At 37.1% G+C, this 24,291-nt stretch overlaps 1 protein-coding gene across 12 annotated transcripts in view; it reads left to right on the top strand.

Moving 5' to 3' along the window:
* Fam13a (family with sequence similarity 13 member A) overlaps window positions 1-24,291 on the top strand; it is a 346,389-nt gene that overhangs the window by 278,838 nt on the left and 43,260 nt on the right. For 11 of the 12 annotated variants that reach the window (XM_048813609.1, XM_048813610.1, XM_048813608.1 and 8 more), the window contains 3 exons: window positions 5,640-5,681; window positions 8,716-8,895; window positions 14,574-14,760. In XM_048813609.1, coding sequence (XP_048669566.1) covers window positions 5,640-5,681; window positions 8,716-8,895; window positions 14,574-14,760 — 409 coding nt within the window. The remainder of the gene's footprint in view (window positions 1-5,639; window positions 5,682-8,715; window positions 8,896-14,573; window positions 14,761-24,291) is intronic. The other variant, XM_048813615.1, reaches the window with a different exon arrangement.

Below are 24,291 nucleotides of genomic sequence, written 5' to 3'. Positions count from 1 at the left end.
CAGAGAGCCCTCAAAGAGGAAAAAAGGCCTTCAGGTGCAGAATATTTCAAAAATAAAGAAAAAGAAAAAAGTGCACATCCAAATTTTTTGTCATGATTAGCAGTAGATTCGCATATTCAAAGCCAGCTTCAGCAACTTAGCAAGGCCCTAAGTACCTTAGTGCGACCCTATATCAAAATAAAATTTAAAATAAAAGGGTTGAGGTGTAATTCAGTGGTTAAATGCTCTGGAGTTCAATCCACAGTATTTAAAAAAAAAAATTGTTTCGTATTTAGGTCTAAGCTCTGTTAAATATTTAACATTAAAGAGGTAACTTCGCACTTAAGACGGTCGAATGAGCCGTACGTTCAGAATAGTTATAAAAGAAGAAAAAGTGACCTCTTGGAACCATAAAAAAATAATAACAACAAAAGAGAAAAGAAGACAAAATTTGCAAAACTGGTCTTTGAATCTAAGTTCTGATTTTTTTATGCAGCTTTATGTCTATATGTATGTGTGTTCTTTTGCAGTGCTGAGATTGAACCAAGGGCCTTGCTCAGGCTAGGCAACCACCCTACCATTGAACTATACCCTCAGCCCCTGAAGAACTGATTCTTTGGGAGTAAATATGAAAGTATAAATTAGAAACACTCCTGGTAAATTTAAGGGGAAAAGGGGAATACTACTAATAATTAGAATTGTAAGTGTAAAGTTAGTGAAAGTATAAGAATATCTTCTTCTTGAAGTCATATCTGTGTAGTATGTTTTCAATTTATGTTCTGGTATATTATGTATATATAGTATATAATTTAAAACCAAAGTGTACCCGGTACTCTAGAGGCTGAGAGAGGAGGATCACAAATTCAAGGCCAACCTTGACAACTTAGCAAAACTATTTCAAGAATAAAAAAACAGAAAGAGGATTGGTAATGTAACTCAGTGGCAAAGTGCCCCTGGGCTCAACCCCAGTATCAAAAATTTTTTTTAAAAAAAATTAAATAAAATTCAAAAATATTTCACAAAAGGTGGTTAATATTATCCAAGTTGAAACACTATAAATATTCCATTAACTTTCTGCATGATAATCATAGCTAAATGTTAAAGCAAAAGGAATAAATAAATATTTAACATTAAGTCTATTTGTTTTAATGTATAATAATCTAAATGAACTAAAATCATGAAAAAATTTTGAAAGTCATTATACAGTTACAAATAAGTTTTATAGTCCTCTACAATGTTGACATTATTTATCAACTTTCAGTATTTTAAGATGATACTAAGAATACTGATTTTTTTTTTGTTAAATCAGGGAAATTAAGAGTTTCATGTTATTTTGATGTAACTTATGTTTGCTTATTTAAACAAATCTCAAATAATTGTCTTTCCAATTCTAACTGAAGTAAGTATAAATGTTATATTAGTGAGAAATGATTCCATTAGACCCTATTGATTTCTATTAAAACAGCAGTATTTATAGGCAGATTTTACAGGCCATAGAAGAGGATACATAGAATACATGCCTTTTCAAGATATCTTGTTTTTGTAGATTTGAAACTTATTTCCTTTTGTGTGTATATTTCTTCATTTCAAATCAAGAGATCTATTTAAGGAATCACTCGCCAACAGGCATCTGTGCATTTTACCACATGCAGATTAGAGAGACCAATGTTACTAAGCGAAATTGGTTTAAGGAAATGGAGGTTGAGTTTTGCTAATAGAAATAAAGACTGAAGATATTTATATTCTAGAACATATTTCAGAGTCAACCTAGACTATTTTAAATGACCATACCAAAACAGTATTCAGTTGCTTCATCAGTAACAGTAGGCCTGGGTAATGAAATTGGCCTTAATGCTGGGGTTTACATATGAACCTACTACTTTCAATTTTTGATACTTGCTTTATCAACATTAGGAAATGAGCCCTTCCATATCCATGTTTACAATGAGTAAGAAAGAAATTTTCTTAGCAAGTCAGTCAAAGGTTCTGAAAAATGTATTCTTATTGCGCACAGAGGATAAAAAAACAAGCTACACATGGAGGAAGGAAACCTTCACTTTAGCTTATAATTTAAATGCTTTTGCTTTTTTTGTTTGTGTCTTGGAGTTTTCTTCATGAGGCAAACTATAGCTATGGAAGAAATCTTTATCCTTATTTCTGTCATTAAATTTTCTTAGAAATCTTGTTGTTGGTGAATTGTTATAAAACACATCCCACAGGAATTACAGAGGTGGTTGGATACCTGACCAAAGTCATTTTGGCATCTCCTAAGCCATAAATTTGACTAATATAGTCATAAAACTAAATATGCAGTTTAGTCTTTTGTAATGATCTAAACTTTAGGACAATAAACTTGAATTTGAGATAGTGTTATAAACTTTTAGAGCTAAACAAAAACCACAGAGATTCCCTAGACAGGCCTTTCATTTTCTGTATGAAGAAACCAACCCAAAGCAGCCAGGCTAACCAACAACCTGACTATGATTTCAGCCAATTAACTGCAGAGCCAAGACCAAAACTTTTTCTGATTCCCAATGGAAAGTATTCTCTTCTCTTAATTTCTAAAAAAAAAAAAATGGAATACATAAACTGGAATACCAAAATACTATTAAAAACATCAATTTATATTTTAAGTACTATTTAAAAACATAAAAATATAAATTGGTTATACATCTGACCTAAAATAAATATGCTAAAAAAATGAATATGATTTAATTATTTGGTTTTATTATTGATTTATTTATTTACTTTTGTATTTTGAGAAAGGCTTCTTATGACTGATATAGATTGCTCAGATCACTTTTCTTTTAAGCTGTAAAGGAAATTTTAATGTGTTGACTTTATTCACTACTGCTAGCATGAATTTTTCATATCATACTTTTAACACTTAGATTAGAAAGTTTTAAAATAGCCATGTGATACCTAAGTAATTGAAGTTTTAAAGAATTTTACTTGCAAGAATATAAGTCTTGCTATTCAAGGTGTCTTCTACAAAACCCACAACAGCAGGATCACTGGCGAATTTATTAAAAATGCAGAACCTGGCTGGGAATGTGGCTCATTGGTTGACAGAGTACTTGGCCAGCATATGTGAGGCCCTGAGTTTGATCCCCAGCAACTCAAATGTGTGTGTGTGTGTGTGTGTGTGTATGCATGTATACATGTACACACATATAAACATTTTTATATATTTTTATATCCCTCTGACATATAGATATATATGTATATAAAGGCAAAATATATGTATGTGTGTTTATACTATACATAGGCACATATATGCACGTGTATTACATATATAGAGACACATACAGTATACACACACACACACACATATTCATGTGGAAAGAAGCACAAGTCAAAAATGTGTGAAAAGGTGGCTGGGGCTGTAGCTCAGTGGCAGAGCACTTGCCTAGCATGCGTGAGGCACTGGGTTCGATCCTCAGCACCACGTAAAAATAAACAAATAAAATAAAGCCATTCTGTCCATCTACAACTACAAAAAAAAAAATCTTTAAAAAAATATGTGACGAATTGGGTGTCAACATACTTTATATACAAACAGAGATATGAAAATTGTGGTTTATATGTGTAATAAGAATTGTAATGCATTCCGCGGTCGTGTTTTTTTTTTTTAAATCAATAAAAAAAGAAAAAGATTTTTTTAAATGTGTGAAAGGGAGGAGAAGTACATCTCTTCATTCTGGGATGGCTTGGGGGGCTAACATGGCTAACAACTTGTCTTTGGAATGTTTTTTAGCATCTAGCAAATCTACATTCCTCTCCTCTTCTAGGTTTCCCCCTGAGTCATTATTAATATTGGTCCCTGCTCCCAAAACCAAGATTGTGTAACTGTAGTGAGAAGTGGAGTATAAGAGTTAATTATACAGGGTTGGATTTACAGAGGGTGAACCACAAAACATCAAAAGCAGGGACTGCCTGTTCCAGCTGAGGACAGAGAGCAGCAAAGGATTTACTGTTGGTTATGTAGCCTGGGAACCATTCTGAATAACAGCCATCATGAAGCAGAGGAGAAATTATTGTGATTAAAAGTAAAATAAAATACTATCTCCATGTCTTCATAGACAAAGATGACTCCAGTGAGTTTTTTCTCTAGTGAGTAATGGATTAAAAGACAGTGTAGTGTAGTATAGTGATTAAGAGCTAAACAGCTGAGCTAAAACTTACTTGGTTCAAATTGTAGCTCATCTATTTCTTGGCTCTATGGCCAACTTACTCAATCTCTTGAAATTCTTTGATAACAAAGAAAACAATAACATCTACCTCATAGGGCTGTTGTAAACCCTGAGGAAATCTATGTAAAAAGAACTTAGCACAGAATCTGAAGCATAGTAAGTATTCAGTAAGTTTTAGGGCATTTTATTTATTTTTTTACATGTTTACTTTATGATTCTTCACATCAGTGTTCTTTTGCACAGTAGCTTGTTTTCATGGTTTTCCTATCGGCGACCATAACAAAGAGCTGCAGTTTTAACAAAAGAAAATTCTGTGTGGCCAATGTGTGTTTGCTGATCACCTCTGGGATAATGAGTCCTGTACCTGATGTGAGGTGGTGGCCATGCTAGGGAGTATGATGAAAGAAAAGGAAAAATATCATAATCCCTTGAGGCACTTTGATTCTGAATTAAAAGAGACAGGCTATACACTTACATGGGAGGAAAAAACTAACAGATGATTCGAAAGCAACATGTTCATATGTTGAAAATTATACAGTGTAAATTAGGGTATTAGGAGTAGCTGAAAGAAAATTATCAATATTGACCATTAATGGCATTGATGGAAGGAAGAAAAAGGGAGAGAACTGCTAGGTAAAATTGACATTTAACATAACTAACATTTTGTGGGTTTTTTGTTTTGTTTTGTTTTCTACCTTCTTATTTAACCTCTTTTTAAAAAGCACAGTTCTTGATTTGGAAGCACTATAGGGCAGAATGGAAGAAATTCATGGTATGAATACCTTTAAAATGGCCACAGGCCTCAGCCCTCACTGTGGGTATGTGCATGTGGCCTGCGTGGGGGAGAAAGTTCTGAAGCTGTCAGTCATATTGAATACTTCTATTACTCTCTGCTTTATGTTGACCACTTTTAACTCTTTTGAAAGTATTCAATCTTTGGAAAAATGAGAATGTAGAGAAAGTTTATAAATGCTCAACAAAAAAGATTGTAAATCATCTGTTAAGATGAACCTTACAGAGTTTGAGATGATGGATGCTTCTATCTGCCGGCCTGGGGACCAGGAGGAGATGGATTTGGCCTAGGAGAGCAGGAAATCTGTGGGATAGGTCTCAGGAAGGCAGTTGGTAACAATTTCATTAACATTTTAGGAAAATGAAAAGCCCCTAAAACAGAACTTTGGAACTAAGGGGAGAGTGAAAAGATCATTTTCCAAGATCTGTTATGAAATTGTTGCTGTGGACATGTCTAAAAAGGCGAGAGGCCACTGTTGAGGAAAAGACAACTGGGGCCCTCTCTATTTCTAGAAATGCAAGAAAATGAGCACCTGGCAAGGGAGGGTTAAACATAGTGCAAGGGTCACTCAGAACCTGGCTGATTCTTCCAGCCTGGGATCCCCTTCAGATACTTGGCTTACCGTCTGTGACCCCTCATCTAACCTGACTTCTCTCTTTGCTTCTTCTCCACAGTGCTCATGTGTCCCAAGTCAGCAGTGTTTCAACAACTGGAGAGTAAGTTATTTGGGTTGAGTTTTTGTGTTTTGGTTTTTTGTTTTGTTTTTTTTTTTAATTACCCATTCCCATTTATTAAACAGAAAAAAAGCAATTCAAACTTGTACAGTATTGAACTATGAAAATGATAGACAACCAGTGGTTTTTGTACCACTTATTTTTTATTGGTGCATTATAGTGATACAGTAGGGTTCATTTTGACATAATCACACATGCATGGAATATAGTTTCCTCCATTTCATTCCCAGAACTTTCCTTTTCCTTTCCTTCCTCCCTCCCCCTGAACCCCTTCCTCTACTGGTCTTCCTTCTATTTATTTGTTTTTAATTGGTGCTTTATAGATGTACATAAAGGTGGAATTCACTGTGGTATATTCATATATGATGATTCTTAAGCCACCTGAATGCAGAGGAGAGGACTACGGTGCTTCCTGCGTAAGGTCCTGTGTACGACTAGAGAATGCCACCATTTCAAACCACCAACTTTTTATTTACTTTGTGAAAAATAATGTCAGGGTCAATTCATATTTGCAAAGGAGCCTAGGTGCTCTGGGGGCACCTAAGAGAATGTAGTTAAAGGTTGAAATATTAACCATGTATTTACTTCCTATGTTCATTTTATTGTGTCTCCATTTACTGAGAGTATGGGATATGCCAAGCGCAGAGTTAGATGTGTATTGTCAGGTAAACCTTGGGCTCTGACTGCAAGAATTTTATAGTCCTTTTTTACAGGGATGAAAAAAAAATGAAGCAAATTAGTGATGGCAGCAAGTCTTTCTCCACAGGACAGAGGTGGTGCTCCATTCCTGATATCCGAGGATGTCTGTTTCCTCCAAGGGCCTCCACTTCACTTTGATCAAATCCTAACTCCAGGTTTTGGCTCTGGGGTCCCTCTGACCATGTTGTTGTGTATGCTTCAGCCGCCCAACCTGTTGCTGGAGTAGGCCAGCTTATATCTGCCAAGAGTCTCTGCACTGGCTGTTTCTCTCTCTGGCCAGCACTTTCTTATCATTCACTTTTTGTGCAAATGTCATTTCATCTGGGAATCCCTGGTTACTTGTCCTCACTCTCCAACCTTTGTTTTAGAGAATTTTCCACTATTTGACATTACATTGCTATATTTGTTATCTCTCTTGCCTTATGAGAATTTAAGCTCCATCAACATAAGACCTTGCCTGTTGTGTTCATTGCAAACTCCCTAACACCAAGAATAGTGTGTGGCATTTATTAGGACCCAATGCAGTGTTTGTCAAATGACTGAATGAATGGCTCCTGGCTCAAAGACCTTTCCCCTCACATCTCCTCCTGGTCCCCAGNTTGGAATTGGCTTGGGTTAGGTCTCCCCCTCCTCCTCCTCCTCCTCCTCCTCCTCCTCTAACTGGAAATTAAATCAAGGGGTACTTAATCATTGAGCTATATCCCCAGCCCTTTTTTATATTTTATTTAGAAACAGAGTCTCACTGAGTTACTTAGTTAAGTTCCTGAAGCTGACTTTGAAGTCAAAATCCTCCTGCCTCAGCCTCCCAAGCACAGGGATTACAGGCATGGCCACTGGACCCAGATTCTCTTCTTTTCTTGCTGGGACACGTGCAGGCCTTCTTGAAGTGTCCCTCCTTGGCAAGGATCAGGTGTGGTAGGTGGGAAGGATGTGATATAATAGGGAAGGAGAGAAGAATTAGAAGAAGCATTAATTAGAACGAATCGGGGCCTAACGGGATGGATTTGGATTTATGCTCCTCCTTCTCGGGTGAAGAAGCAAGCAAAGGGCAGGATTGACTTCCCTCAGGTCTATCAATTTTAAAGAAATCCCAAAACTATACCAAGATTGACATGTTCTTGCTCTTTTTGTTTCCTAAAATCCTTTCCTACTTATATGTCTAATACAGTTTAGAAAACTATAAATTGGTCTGTGTGTACATATTAATTTACTCACATCCCTTCATAACACATTAGGTAATCTGTCATTTGGGACACAGATAAAGTAAAATAGTTCTAATGCCCAAATTAATTTAGACTCTACTTACTCACTGTCTTAAAATAGTCATAATAAAAGTTGAATGAAACAAATGAGTCCTTTATAAAACTACATTTGGAAAATCTTAAATTCTCAAAATACTATTTTATTTTAGAGAATGTTTCTTCTAAGTTTAAGCACTTAAAAAACATCTGTGTGATTCTTTTGTAAGTGAAGAAAAACATGCTTCAAAGGAGTAGAAGCTGAGAATTTTCTATGGCATCTTATTCAAAATTAAATAGCATGGTTATAAAAGAATGTTTAGACACACTGAAAGATTCTATAGCTTTAAAAATGATAACCATTCATATCTACTCGTGCCTTCTTTTCAGCCTTTTGTATTTACCTGTTTTTCCCAGGTCAAACAAGTAAATCTACCCTTCCAACTTGAATAATATATTGTGGAGTGTGTTTGTATGAATGCAGCTTCAGTTTTATACAGCATAATTTATCCAATTAGAGGTTAGGAAAGATTATGTCTTATGAGCTGTAATTGTTCTTATGAGCTGGGTTTGTTTGTTTTCTTTCCAAATATCGTTGTTCCCTGTATAATTTTATCTTAAAAGGATTCTAAGTATATAATATATATAAAAGGTATCCTAACATTATTTGTGCCAGTTTGCCTTATAAATCATATTGTCGCCATCTGCAGAACTGGTATAAAATCCAAAAGAATTATTCTACAAGGGAAAAAAATCTTTCCTCATTCTGCCTTATATTAAATGATACTTATTTCCTGAATAACTCATAATTGTTGCTGGACATGAGCATTATCATAATCCAAGACCCTAAAAATGAGAAGCACAGTTATTAAAGTGCTGGAAATTGTTCGATTTTCTTTTAAGTACATGCTACAAGTATTGTTTGATTCAAGTGTCATGCATACTCTGTCTTCATTCATGAAGTATGAAAGATCTTCCATTGGAAAAAGATGTTTCCAAAAGTACAGGCATGTGTTTTTAAAAGAAATCAATGATAAACTTGATTGCTTGATTGTAATTATATATATTTTTTTAATCAGACTCTTAGAGAGAACCATTCGGTCAGCTGTGGAACAGCATCTTTTTGATGTTAACAGCTCTGGAGGTCAAAGTTCAGAGGACTCAGAATCTGGAACCTCTTCAGCATCTTCTTCCAGCTCCGCCAGACAGCGACGATGCCAATCCAAGGAGCAGGATGAAGTTCGTTGTTGTAGAGATAAGTAAGTTGACGCTGATGCTTCTTTTTGCTTGAGTTTTCTCTTCTTCTTTTAAAGACACACAGCTGAATGAGTTGCTATATTCCAGTCACTCCTCTCCCTTTTCAGTATTTAGGTTAACACTTTCAAAGTTTTCATTTTGACCATTCTAAACTTAGTTCACATTTAGAAATTCATAGGCACTGAATAAATACCTGTTTCTTCTAGATGTTCTGTGCATTGTGGGAAACCACCTCTGATTTAATTCATTTTCATATCTTCCTCTGGAATGTCTTATTTAGAGAGATCCTGAGAAACTGGACATATGCCTGTCCAGAGGCATTTTTATTTCCTCGTTAGTCAACATTAAGTTGATTGTTAGACTAGTTTATTAACCAGAAGATGAACCAGGATATTGACCTGATTAATACAAGAATCTCACTGAAATAGTTTGACCTTGGTTATGCTTTAGTGTAAGAAAGATTGAGCTTAAGTCAAATCAAAAGACAAAAAGCTGAACTTCTTTCTAATTTTAATGACTAACTTTAAGGCATTCTCACAGTACGCATTTCAGAAGGGTATTACAAGGAGTTTTAATCTCCATTAAAGGATTGATATAGAGCAGAGGTAAAGCACACAGGCAGTGGCCGGTGTAACCTGGGACCTGCCCCCCAAAAGATGGAGGATGCCCACAAGGTCGCCCATTGAACTTCTGGACCTGGGTCGACTCCAAAAGCAGAAAGGGAGGAGTCAAGATGACTGAACAGAAAGGACCCCCAGGATGACAAACGAACAGATCATTTCAAGTCAAATCTCCCAGCGTTTCCTATGAAGGACTGATAGAAATGGCCACAAAAAAGCTCCATTTTTGTCTACTAAGAAATACCACTCTTGTCCTCTTTCTGTTTCATCTTCTACCACTTCAACCAAAATCTTCAGGGTCTTAAGGGTCAATATTCTGATGAACTCTTAGAATAGTAATACAACAAAGGCTTAGGGCACTAGGATATACCGTAAGAAAATGTCCCATATATTTTATTTTCTTAGTTGAGTATCACCTCATTTTAAAAAGATGGATGAGGATCACAATTTCCAAAGCCTTCACTATACAAAAAAAGTGATAAGCTCCAGGCACAGTGGCACACGCCTATAATCCCAACGGCTCAGGAGACTGAGGCAGGAGGATTGTGAGTACAAAGCCAGCCTCAGCAACAGCAAGGTGCTAAGCAACTCAGTGAGACCCTGTCTCTAAATAAAATATAAAAAGCATAAGGATATGTCTCAGTGGTTGAGCATCCCAAGGATCAATTTCTGGTTAAAAAAAAAAAAAAAAAAAAAAAGTATGCTATCCCAAGAAGACTTCTCATGGGTTCTTTGAGATCCTAGCATGAGCACTCTGGTTTTCTTCTTCTTGTTTTGATACCAGGGATTGAACCCCGAGGTACTTAACCACTGAGCCACATCCCCAGCCCTTTTTATATTTTATTTTGAGACAGGTTCTCACTAGTTGCTTAGAGCCCCACTAAGTTGCAAAGACTGGCTTTGAACTCATCATCCTTCTGCTTCAGCCTCCCTAGCTGCTGAGAGTACAGCATGCACCACCATGCCTGGCTATGAGCACTCTTGAATGTCCAAGAGTGAACTATTGGTGAGCACTTTTGGCACATAAAATGGACTATATTGACCAGGAACAAGGAAACCTTCTTTCACTTCTACCAAGCTTTATCTAAGTCCTGTTCTTCTTTCATACCCTTAAGACAAATCACTTCTGCTGCTTACACAAAGGGCAACCTAGATTCGCAGCATAATCTCCCAGGCTGGTCCACTCCTGACCAACAGAGGGTGATTCTCACCCACCCCACCTTCCAAAAACTTGGGCAGATAATCACTGAGATGCTAAATTCATGGTTACTTCCATGACTGAGCAAAATTAAGGAACTATTTCCTTCAGTTTTTTAATAACTTGAATCAATCTTTCTTTTAATAGTAAATAAGCAAAAAGGTTTTTTCCCCCTCAAATTTTACTTTTTCACAGCACTTACACTGATGATTTTTTAGGGTAATTACTATAAGAAAATGCCGCAGTCCGGCTGCAACAAAATAACGNAATTCTGAAGGCTGAGGCTGGGGCTCAGAGTTAGAATGCTCGTCTAGCATGTGTGAGGCACTGGGTTTGATCCTCAGCACCACATAAAAATAAATAAAATAAAGATATTGTGTCCAACTACAACTAAAAAATATATATTTAAAAAATTCTGCCATTACAAGGTAAATACAAATGTTATAATATCTTGTTGATTGGTAAATGGAAGTTTTTTGTGATAATCCCTCTACTTTGCATATTTGAAGAAATTCATAATAATTTTTTTTCAAAAAAGCAAAGCATCAATTGAATGAAGATGGTTTAAATCTTCCAAAACACATTGAAATAGAAAACCAAGCCAAATGCTATAAATAAATTAAATGTATAAGTATATCTAAAATTCTATGAAGTAAAAAAGAAAGAATGCTATATTGGGCAGGATAATAAATAGTTTAGTAGTATTAGAATATTACATATATCTGTAGGAGTGAGGAGGAAACCCTGAAAAAAAAAATGGAAGTGAAACCTAGGTGATGAAAATGAGAAGCCCAAAGATCTAAGTTCACATCAAATCTAAGAAATGGTGTATGCATGCTCCACATGGGCACAATGGCTGACACACATTGATGCACATGAACACAAAGACTTTGCTTTGGGGAGAACAGGATTTCCACAATAAGCACAACTGCACTATCAGATTTTCATGTATTTATTTTGAAAGGATTTATTTCAGACACTGTCCCAAAAGATTATAAAATAAACTCTCATTTGATTTTTTAAAATAATTTTTTGCTTTCATATTACTCCACTTGGGCTGCTGTAACAAAATGCACAGATTGAATGGCTTATACAATGGACATTGACTTCCCACAGTTCAGGAGCCTGGGACACCAAGATCAAGGTACCAGAAGGGTTGGTTTCTGGCAAGAGCTCTCTCCTTGGCTTGCAGATAGCCATCTTCCCTGTGCACCTGCTTTCCTGGTGTCTTTTCTTGTGCATGTGAAGACAGCGTTCATATTAGCTTAGGGTCCCCCATCATTTGACGATAATTACTTTCTGAGAAACCTTGTCTCCTAACATAGTCACATTGAGTATTAGGACTTCAACATAAAATTCTTTTGTTCTGTTGGTAGTACTGGAAATTGAACCCAGGGGTGCATTACCACTGAGCTGTCTCCCCAGCCCTAACCCAACCTTTTTAAAATTTTGAAATGAGTTCTCATTAAATACTAAGGATGCCCTCAAATTTGTGTTCCTCTTGCCATAGCCTTCCAAGTCACTGGGATTATAGGTGTCAGCTCAACAAAGGAATTGAGAGGGGACACAATGCAGTCCATTGTAACAACCTTCAAGTGTGAAAGGACCACTATGAAAAAATTATAACTGGACACATACCCCAGAAGTTAGGAAAAACATGAAGAGTGATCAGAAGACAGAACTTAAGTAGTAAACAAGTGATTCTGAGTTTAAGACCAAACTCATACCAAAGGTGCTCTCTCATTGTGCAAAGGAGGGGTGTGAGCTTTAGGTGTGCGTGCTTGCATGTTAGTTCCTGCAAGCTTTGCTTCCTGTCTTTGATTAGTTTATGCTTAGGTAATTCTCATAGATGTGTATAAATCTTTTACATAATTATGCAAAATATGTATAACTTCCACATTAAGAGTTGTAGAAAAGAAACCAGCTGCAGTGGTACATACCTATAATCCCAGAAACTATGGAGGCTGAGGCAGGACTATAATATAATTTGCGGCCAGTATCATCATCTTTTTGAGACCCTCAGAAACTTCAGACCCCATTAAAAAGGAGCTGGGCATGGTGGCACATGCCTGAAATTCCAACAACTTGGGAAGCTGAGGCAGGAGGATCTCAAGTTCAAAGCCAACCTCAGCAACTTAGTGAGGCCCTAGTAACTTAGTAAGACCCTGCCTTGAAATAAAAAATAAAAGGGCTGAGGATGTGGCTCAGTGGTTGCGTAACCCTGGGTTCAATCCCCAGTATAAATAAAAAATAAAAGGAACTGGGGATTTTGCTTGGTAATAAAGCACCCCTGGTTTCAATCTACCTACTATCAAATAAGAAGAAAAAGAAGGAAGAGGAGGAGGAGGAGGAGGAAGAGGAGAGATGACTTGTAAAAAAATAAGACTAAATTAAATATTAGGGCTAAAAATTACCCAAGATAATATAACTTTGAAAATATTATGATAGTATTTAATTCATAATTTTGACTCCATTATAGCCCAAGGATGTGAATTTAGATTGCAGAATAAATATTTAATATTATCTTTCATTTTGAGATGTGATTGAAAAGACAGTAAAATATGGTATCTATTTTTACTTTTTAATTAATTTATTTCAAGATACAGTTTTAGATACATTAACCCAGTCTTACTATGAGGGAGAATAAAATCTCATTCATTTCTTCCTTACCAAGCCATGGTGCTATGCTGATGGTTTAATTTGTTCCATTTTTTTTTTTTAATTTTTTATTGTGGGTTGTTCAAAACATTACAAATTTCTTGACATATCATATTCCACACTTTGATTCAAGTGGGTTATGAACTCCCACCTTCACCCCATACACAGATTGCAGAATCACATCAGTTACACATCCATTGATTTACATATTGCCATACTAGTGGGAAAGGCAGCGGAGCACAATTTGTTCCATTTTTATTTACAAAAATAAAAAAAAAAGGTTTTCTAAGAAATTTAATTTTGTAAAAACATCTGAATGTTTAAAGTACTTTAAAACATTTTGAGAATATTAAATTCTATAATTATAGCATTTCTATTCTAACAAGCTTATGTCTTAGGGAAGTAACAAATCTATATTTCAGTTAAAATGCTTTGTATGCCATAGTTTTTATTTTTATTTTATTTTTGGGTACTGGGGATTGAACACAGGGGCACTAGGCCACTGAGCCACATCCCCAGCCCTGCTTTGTATTTTATTTAGAGACAGGGTCTCACTGAGTTGCTTAGTGCCTCACTTTTGCTAAGGCTGGCTTTCAACTTGTGATACTCCCATCTCAGCCTCCTGAGCCACTGGGATTATAGGCATGCACCACCGAGCCCAGCAGTTATTAAAATATGATTTCTACCAAGATTATCTAATTCAGTGAGATTTAAATATTAATGTGTTTTTACTCTACTAGAATGTCTATTATTTGAGAACATCAATATTCCCGTTCTAAAATAAAAATAAAATATTCCCACTCTAGAGAAGACATTGTATTTCCTTTTGATTTTCCCCCATACATGGTATTAATTTATAATATTAAAAATTATATATATTAACACCTACCATGAATAATGGGAAATTTTATTAAAAACTTGCATTGTTCTGCCTATTTGAATACAAATTACTTTTAGTAAAATACAAAAGTTGTGGCAGAAACAGCCCTTGCCACTAGGAATGCCTGTAGGAATAATTTATTTCAATGTGATTGGGGAACCAGGAAGCCTTAGGAGTGATCTCTAGTGAGATTTTGATCAAAGATGCAAACTGAAGTTTCTGGGTATTCTTCAGACATCTGGTATATATGATTCAGTGGCAGTATTACAAAATACTTCCTTTACTCTTTAAAATAAAATTAAGCTGTTTTTTCTTCAATTCAAGGGGACTTATCAACAAAGAAAATATTCCTTCTGGCTTCAACAGCCTCGATGAGTGTATCTTGAATACTCAGGAAGTAGAAAAATTACATGAGAACACCTCTGATTATATTGGAGAAAGAAGCAAACCTAAACGGCAAAAATCCAGTTCAAAACTTTCTGAGCTCCATGAAAATCAAGACAGCCTTGTGGTAAGTGAATATTTTTACATAATTTTTACTTGTAGCCTGTTAAGAAATATCACAGCTCTTTTCCTTGCTTTATAAAAAATTAGAAGTAATTTCAGTCTTGAGTTTTATAGAATCATAGAATATAAGTTCTGAGAGAGGATTTAGACCTACTGAGTACATACATTTGTATTTCCCTTTAATAAATATAAAAATTTAGAGTAAGCAATATGTTATTCTGCCAAAGTAATAAGAGACAACACACACTCTGATTTCCATGTTATATTTTCATCTCATTTTATGAGCGTTTTTACATTTTATTTTTAATACAATTGTTGAGAAAGCATTTTCCTATTTTCCCCATTCTGTTTATTCTTGTCTGTGTGAATATGCAAAAAAAAAATTAATGAATGAACTTAAAACAAAGTGAAAGAAAAATACATAGGAAAGCAGAATCAACTATCTTTGTGTTCAGAAATCTCTTCATGTTTGGAAGTTTAGTTTTAAATCTATATATGTTTTTCCAGATTAATGATAAACAAAAAGAAATTAATCACCTGCATACAGTTACCTCAGAATTGAAACTCATGTCATTAATATATAAGTTTTTACACATGGTTCAGTTAATAACAATATTTATTCAGTAATAACTGTTTAATATCCATCGTCTTATCTCATTCACTGAAAAGTAAGAGACAAAATGCTTTCTAGTTCCCTTTAGCTTAAAACAATTAACAAAAAATTAACTGCAGATAAATTTTATGATAAAACATGAATTGGAGTCCCTAATTTAAAAAAAAAAAAAAAAGGGAAGAACCCGTTTTTATTGTTTGATGGACACATTCTCTGGTCTATTTTATCTCTGGCTGGATTTTTAGCTCTGTGTTTGGATTTTTGTACATTTAGCAAAACTACAGGCTGCCTATTTTCCCATTGTTTTCTGTGCTCAGAAGAGATTCTCAATATCCCCCTAAGTACAATATACATAAATGCAAATCTAAGAGAAAACATGTTTATGTTACCCTCCCCAGCCAAATGTCTTGATATTTTGTTTCTAGAAATAAACTGATAAACTAAAATGGACATGAATATTCATCCTCTGACTTATGTCTGATATAGTTCTCAAAGAATTTCAGCTTTGAAATTATATCTGATATGGTTCTCAGAGTTCAAGAATTTAAGTTTTGGAATCATTACACATTAACTATGTTTTAACATTTATGATATAATTCTTCCTTTTGGAGAAAAATAGTTGTATGTGGGGAGAGGTTGGTGGGGATTAAACCTGGGTCTCACATATGCTAAGCATGTACACTACCACTGAACTATGTCCTCAGTCCCTAAAAAGTAAATTTTTAGATAAAATAAATGATTCTAACTCCGTTAACTCTTTAATTGGCCGAAGATTTGCTTATCTGCCAAAGAGATTTATGGTGATTAAAAAGTCTGAAGCTTGGCGCTAGTGTTGTAGTTCAGTGGTAGAGCAGTTGCCTAGCACATGTGAGGCACTGGGTTCGATCCTTAGCACCACATAAAAAAAAAAAATAAATAAAGATATTGTGTCAATCTACAACTTAAAAAAATTTTTTTTAAAAAGTCTGAAGCTTGGCTTTATAGCTTGCAAAGAATGTTTTTCAGTTTGATGGACAGATTCTCTAGTCTATTTTATCTCTGGCTGGTTTTTTAGCTCTGTGTTTGGATATTTGTACATTTAGCAAAACTGCAGGCTGCCTATTTTCCCATGAACTGAACCCATCAATAATTCTTTCCCACCAGTAGTATTGTCTTCAGTTACATAGCTAGGAACAGTTAATATAAGCAGAAAAGGACATTTATCCTTAGAATGTGTGTTTGACTAATAAAACTACGGACATTCTCATTGTTTAAAAACATTGGGAGGAAAGATCCTTGTTCCGTTTTGGTGTTTTATGTATGAAAGGATTTGTCCCTGCTCAGGTTGCCAGTTTCCTCATTCCAGGATTGTGCATGTCACATGCTAGCATAGCTGAGCTCAGTGGACCATGTCTTTGTTGCAATGAATAATTTAAGACCTGCCAACATGACTTAGAAGAAAAACTTCCTCATCTGTAAAGTGAGAGTGTTCTCAAAGATCTTTTGTAACTCTCCTATTCCATGAATTTTAAAATCTAATCTTCACAGGTAACCACCAGAGTAGAACCAGGGGACACAGTGATGACTAGTATTTAGACTACACCCTGAAAGCTATTGTGTATCTTCACTTTCACTTATTTTTAACCTTCTAATTTTACTTTCCCCAATTTTCCTTCAAAACCTTTTCCTGCCCCATTTCAAAAATCTTTACACTCGGGTCATACATTTGTTTTTATACCTAAAAGAAAGAAAGAATAAAGGAGTAAAGAGAAAAGAGAGAAAGAAAAAGAATTATATATAATTATATTCTATGTGCCAGAAAATATTTTATATCCTAGGGATGCAGCATTGAGGAAAAACAGGCAAAATTCCTGCCTTTAGGGAGCTTACATTCTAATGAGGGAAACAGGCAATGATCAAGATACATAAATGAAACATAAGGTATATAAGATAGTGATAACCACCAGGAGGAAAACTAAAACAGAGAATGGTGATAGGAATTTCGAGGGACAGGGGATGCAATTTTAATAGAGAGGTCAGAGAAGACCTCTCTGAGAATCTGACGTTGGAATGTAAAGACCAAGAGGATGTCAGGGAGCAAGCTGTAGAGCTGGGTCTGCAGGTACAAAGGCCCAAGGCAGTCAATTATCTGGAATGTTCCAGGTCCCACGGAGACACCATTGTGGTCGGAAGCAAGTATACCAAGTGAAAGAGGCAATGGGAAGGGAGGGCAGAGGAGGTGAGTAAGGTGCCTTTATTCTGGGTGAGATGAGAAGCCAGCAGAGGCTTCTTGATAGAAGGGTAATTTGACTGACTTGGATTTGGTATACCCCTGTGTCAAGGATGGACACTAAAGTGGGCCACGGTAGCAACTGGAGATTGGTTAGGAAGCTCGTGCCATGCTTTAAATTTGAAATGAAAGTTTAAACTGAGGCGAGGCCAGAGGCAGTGTGTGTGACCTTAGACAAGATTGGTGTTGGGCAGTTTAAAGAGATGAGGAAGACAGAACTTTTGGGAATGGTATCCTCAGTTCAGTTTTGGACATGTTAAAATTGAGCTGCCTGTTAGACTTCTAAAAAAGAGTATCAGGTGATTGGATTTCTGAGCCTAGACTTCTGGGAAGATTTAGCAGCTATACAAATGTGGGCATCATCAGAACTGTAGATGATCCTTAAAGGCAGTGCATTGGAGGAGATAACCCAGGGAATGTGTACATAGAGAAGTGGCCTGGGCGCTTGGCCCTGAGGCACACCAACATTTAAGTGATGGGAGGAGAAACCAGCAAGAGGCTTAAGGAGGAGTAGCCAGACCGAGTGCGGTGGTGCATACCTGTAATCCCAGGGATCGGGAAGCTAACACAGGAGGATCGTGAGTTCAAAGCCAGCCTCAGCAACAGTAAAGCACTCAGTAAGACCTGTCTCTAAATAAAATACAAAATAGGGCTGGGGATGTGGCCTAGTGGTGGAGTGCCCCTGAGTTCAATCCCTGGTACCAAAAAAAAAAAAAAAGAGGTAAGTTTGGTATTTTAGAAACCATGTATGTAACAAAGTGTCTCAAAGAGAAGGAAGGGGGGCTGGGGTTGTAGCTCAGTGGTAGAGCTCTTGCCTAACATGTGTGAGGCATTAGGTTCAATTCTCAGCACCCCATACAAATAAATAAAATAAAGGTACATCAACAACTGAAAAATATTTTTTAAAAAGTAGAAGGGAGGGTCAGATGATAGGGGGAGTAGCTAAGCAGAGCTCCAGGGTGATCTCAGTGAGAGCAGGGTTGGCAGACAGAGGAAGCAAACCCTGTTTTCAATGGAAAACAGACAGAGAGTATCTGAAGACAGTGAGCCCTGACTTCACAGTGACAGTGAGCCCAAACTTCACAGTGACAGCATTACTTGACAGTGACAGCCCTGGCTACACAGTGACAGTCCGGACATCACAGTGACAGCCCTAGCTATATAGTGACAGTCCTGACTACACAGTGACAGTCCTGACTTCACAGTGACTGTCCTGACATCACAGTGATAGCCCTGGCTACACAATGATATCCCTGAAATCAGAGTGACATCCCTGACTACACAGTGACAGTTCTGATTTCACACGGACATCACAGTGATAGCCCTGACTTCACAGTGACAGTGACAGCCTGACTCTACAGTTATCTCAGTACAGCCAAAGAGGAGGTGATGTAGACCACAATAGGCAGCCTACAGATTTGGTGCCTGCACAGCGGGAGCCATCTGAGCAGATCCCCACCCCCTGCCCCCACCATCCTTTCACCTTTCAAGGATGTGATACCAGCTGAGGCCATGAGACTGCAGATAATTCAGAGCTCTGAGACCAGGGGTAGTGAGCTCAAGTCAGAGCGTCCGGAAGCTCTGCTCTACCTCCATTATTGCCACCATCCTTTCCCTCTCCCATCCTCTAGCTCCACCTGTCCCCTGCAGTCTGTCTTAGAAGACCTCATTCCCCGCTTTGCTTTGAGAAGCTGAGACAGCCAACTCATGTTCCAGCAACTTCTCTGGCCTTGCTTCAAAATTTCTCTAGGTCTCTGTCCATTTTTATTTTCTCACCTGCTCAAATCACAATTTGTTTCCCCAAATTTCAAGTTTAACCTCTACTAGCCAAAAAGCAACTTTGGAAATTGTTCTCTATATCCATCTCCCCACCTACCCCACCATGCACACAAGCAACACACACACATTCTCACACATGCACACATTTTTTATTGACTCATTTCTGTTGGTCTAGTAAAGGGTGTCTTTGTATCCAAAATCTTTCCCTCAAGGGCACAGTTTAACAGTGATTGGAGAGCCATACCTCAGTCATGTATTATGTTCAATAATCCTACTGGGGACATAATCTTAAATATGGAAAAGACTGTGTGTATTAGTCTGTTTCTACAAGACTGTATGTAATCAAGGAGAATTGGAAGCAACTTAAGTAATATTTAAATGTTTAATTCAGCAAAATATTACACAGTGATTAAAAATTATAGTTATGAAGAGTAATAAAATGGAAAGTATTTGACAAATTGTGTTTGAAATGCTTTATCACTTTTATGCTCCTAGTGATCTCTAGGGAGTTACTGTTACTATTATTTCCATTCTAAATATGAGGAAAATGAGCTGTGGCGGGTGAGACAACTAGGTCACACATAAGTGGGGATTCCACTGTACTGTCCCTCAGTTTTGAAAGTGGGCTATGAAGCAATATGTACAATGTGTGCACATAAGTATATGCATGTATGTGTACACATACTATATGTGTGTATGTGTATTATATCTACACACACATACATTTGTGTGTGTGTGTGTGTGTGTATATATATATATATATACATGAAGGATTCATTTCTAGGGGAAAAAGACTAAAAGAAAATATATACCTAAGTGATTGCATAATTGCATTGTGGTGGTAGTGGTAATACACATAATTGTTACTCTTCTCTCTGTCTCTCAAATATATCTTATGTGATTAGCCTAATTCTGTAATAAACACAGCATTTAATATATTAAAAAATCAAAATGTAGAGGCTCTCTTATTTATTAAAAATGTCCACTCAGTGTCTAAAATCCCAGGCAAGTTTAAGGGAAGGAGAGTAAGTGTTGCAGTCATACCTAAATTTCAGTTCCAACTTTATCACTTGCTAGCTATGGCAAGTAAGCATGTTATTTAGCCTCTGTTACTTCATCTGTAAAAGGGAGATATTAATATCTTTTTTGGTGTGAGATTTAAGTGCAACTAACTATATTCAATAATAAGTGAACGTGGACACAGTGAATACTTTAGATTCTTTTTCCTCCCTCTTCCGTGATATCCTCTTTTCTTCACACTGCTATTCAATATTTTGAACAGTCTACCCATTTAGTTTCAGTTGTTTTCATGCTAGCTTATCAACCCATGTAATTCAGTTTCTGTCCCACTTATCTGCAAAAGCTGCTGCCTCACTACTGGCTCTTAGAACCCCTGTGCAATGAATGACATCTGTGTAGTCCTTGACCTTCTCAAGTCCTTGTGGCATTTGCTGCTTTGTCCCTTTTTCTCAGAACTTTTCCTCTTGGCCTCTGTGGCCTTGACCTCTCCCTGTCTCACCACAGTGATGATGTTCTTCTCCGCTGTATCCTTTACTAGCTAATCTTCCATAAATTATGCTTGGATGTTAATGTCATCCACATTTTCGCCTCATATCTCTTTGTTAGAACTTTGAGAGCTTCTTCAATTCTTTAGTTCCAGATGTCAACTCCCTACAAATGTCTTCCAAATCACCATTTGATTGATTCTTTCTGCAGTTCACTCCAGATAGCACTTTAAAGTCAATATGTTGACTTTAAAAACCAAATTCATTGTCTTTTTGTCTTTGATCTCTTTTTCACTCAGGATCTTACCTCATTCAACCACATCATCATCTCCTTAGTCATTTTTCTAAGTATTTTCTTTTTTCTCACTACCAATTCTTCTTTCTAATTATTTGTCAAATATAGTTGATTATGTTTTTAAAAATGTGATATTCCCTTTTCCTTTTGGCTTGACATTACGTAGCCCATATTCTTTTATAACTGACCTAGGAATTCAAAGCAGCCACCCCATATAGCTCCACACCTTCACTCTCTGATCTCCAGACCACCTTATCTGTTGCAGAACAATTATAATAATTCATTCCTTCAGTTACATAAGGACCATATGACAAGCTCTGTTGTAGGTGCTAAGGGCACAGTGGTTGGTGGTCAAAACAGACACATGCTCATCCTCCCTGGAATTTACATTCTCATTGGATGAGACAGATAAGAAGCAAGTAATGTATGTCAGATGCAAAACATGCTGACTGTGGAGAAAATAAGGCAAAGAGGAGCAGAAGTGGTAGGAGGTTAAGGATTGATATTGCACAGATCATCAGGTCCAGCTGCACTGAGCATGCCACTTGTGCAGGGACCTGAAAGAGATGAGGGAAGGCATCAGGTTATCTGGAGAAAGCATATCCTGGCAGAGGGAACCACAGGCTTACCCGGAATTGAGAGAAGAGCATTATTTGTTATGAGGTCAAAGATATATCAGGAGTCCTGGCTAATTGAGGCTTTATGGTCATTTTTCAGACTTGACTTTAAATAGGGTGAGGACCCACTAAAGGATTAAGAAAGGGAAGGAAGTCATTTTCCAACTTACCATATGAAAGGATCCCTCTGACAGCTATTAAGAAGAGCACAGGGGTGGTAAGAGATGGACAAGGATTGAAGTAAAATAATTGACATAACCTATTCAAGAGGTGATATTGATTTAGACCAGATGATAGTAGTGAAGGTGATAAGAACTGATCAGACTGTGGGTATACTTTGAAGTAAAAGGATTTTCTAATGGATTGGATGTGGAGTACAAAGAAAGCAGGGAGAACAGGAAACTTGGAGACTTTTGGAGTAGCTAAAAGAATGGAGTTGCCATTACTAAGAAGGAGAAAACTGCAGGAAGAGTAGTGGAGGGTATCAAAAATTCCATTTAGATATGTTAAGCATGAGGCATTTGTTAGCTTGAGAAGTCAAACAGGCAGTTAGATTTATTAATCTGGAGTTCAGGAAAAGATGAAATAACTATGTTTGGAAGGTTTTGGCATACCATTGGCATTTAAAGCCTTGAGACTGGATGAGCTGAAACCTAGGGTTTGAGTATGGAGGGTTAAAAAATCCCTCCAACGATGGAGCCCTGAGACCTCCCAACATATACAGAGTAGGCAGATAAGAAGGTACTATCAGAAGACTAAGAAGCAGCAGCTAGCAATTTCCAGCACAACATGGGCACAGCCTTTTGAGATTTGAGTCAAGAAAAGCTTAGAAGAGTGAGTGACCATTTCACATATGTGTGGCTAACCTGCAACTACCCTGAGGGGAGTCTTTCTGTGAGAAGGGGGAGAATAAAAGGCTGCCTAGATGGGCCAGGAATAGGAGGAAATGAATTGGATACTACAAGTCTGGAAAGTCTTTGAATAGGTTTTGCTCTACGGAGGTGGAAAAAATGAGGCATCAACTAGGGGAATATTAAGGGAGGATTTTTAACAGTCAGTGATGTTGCAGATGTTTGCACAATGTCATCCAATAGAGAGTGGGAAATGGTAATGCAAGAGAGGGGGACACATTGCAGGAGCAATGTTCTTGAGTAAGCAGTGGAGGATGGGGTCTAATGGATGGTGGAGTGGTTTGACCATAAACCACTTTGATCTAAAGGCCTTCTCACAGGCTGGTGTAGCTCAGTGGTAGAGCATTTACCCAGAATGCACAAAGCCCTGGGTTCATTCCAGCACTGAAAAAAAAAAAATCGGGGGAAGAGAGGGTGGAATCAGGGGGGCATCATATGAAACACTTGTACTGTTCCTCTCCAGTGCCATCTTCTTCTTTTTTTTTTCAAATTAAAAAAAATAATTAGCTGTAGATACACAAAGTACCTTTATTTATTTGTTTTTTAATGTGGTGCTGAGGATCGAATCCAGTGCCTCACAAGTGCAAGGCAAATGCTCCACCACTGAGCTACAACCCCGGTCCCCAGTGCCATCTTATATTCCAACCACAGCCTGCCTTTCATCTAAGGAAAGTGAATGCTCTTCTAACTCTAAGTCATCCTCACCATGTTTATGAACACATCTAGATTTCCCTTCCTTTGCATACTATCAGATAATGAAGAATATGCTGTGCTCTTTGATCTCTGTGTTTTGTCAATTGATGTGTCATGTTGCTAGTCAGATGGAACCTATAATAAAAATGAAAGAAATATAAACAATGGAGTCTGGTTCTATAGTTGGAGTCTGGTTCTCCATGTACCATCCTACCCCACAGGAAAGTTGGAAAACATGAGTGAACGAATGGTTGCTGTATTGTTTACAGTAATTTGTATAACACAAAGCCCCAAACTCACTGTCTCAAACACAATGAATTCTTTCTCAAGTGATCATCTGCAGCAGGAGTTCAGGGCAGGGTCTGAGAGGCTGTGCTTGCAGTATTTCAGAGATCCAAGCTAAATGCATCCCTGCCATCTCCAGCAAGAAGTTTTTAGAACACTCTGGTGGTTTTCACATCTTTTCCCAGCTCATAGGAGGAGTGAGTATCAAGAAATGTCCCTGGTGGGGGCATTTTGTTTGTCAGGCCTAGAAGCCACATATGTCATTTTCTCATATCTTATTGGAGAGAAGTCCTGTCTAACCCCAGGTGTGGCTAGGTAGTATGTTGTTGCTGAGCACATGGCTGTCTATGACGGTGGAAGGAAAGTAGAATTAGAGTGAGTGGGGGGACAGCTGGCAAGCTCTTCCTGGGGCCTCCTTTATGATACCAGCCGTTCTTTTGACTATGAATTAGCTTTTCCAGTTCTAAGCAATAAAACATAAGATGTACAAAAGAGTAAGAAAAGGGATGCAGTGCTGCCATTGATCCTTTGTTAACAAGACTGTATCACTGTCCTTCTCTTAGAGCTC

Source organism: Marmota marmota, unplaced genomic scaffold (genome assembly GCF_001458135.2).
Source record: "Marmota marmota marmota unplaced genomic scaffold, marMar, whole genome shotgun sequence".
NCBI classification, from domain to species: Eukaryota; Metazoa; Chordata; class Mammalia; order Rodentia; family Sciuridae; genus Marmota; species Marmota marmota.
The sequence above is the reverse complement of the archived record's forward strand: the minus strand, read 5'-3'. Positions and strand labels throughout refer to the sequence as shown.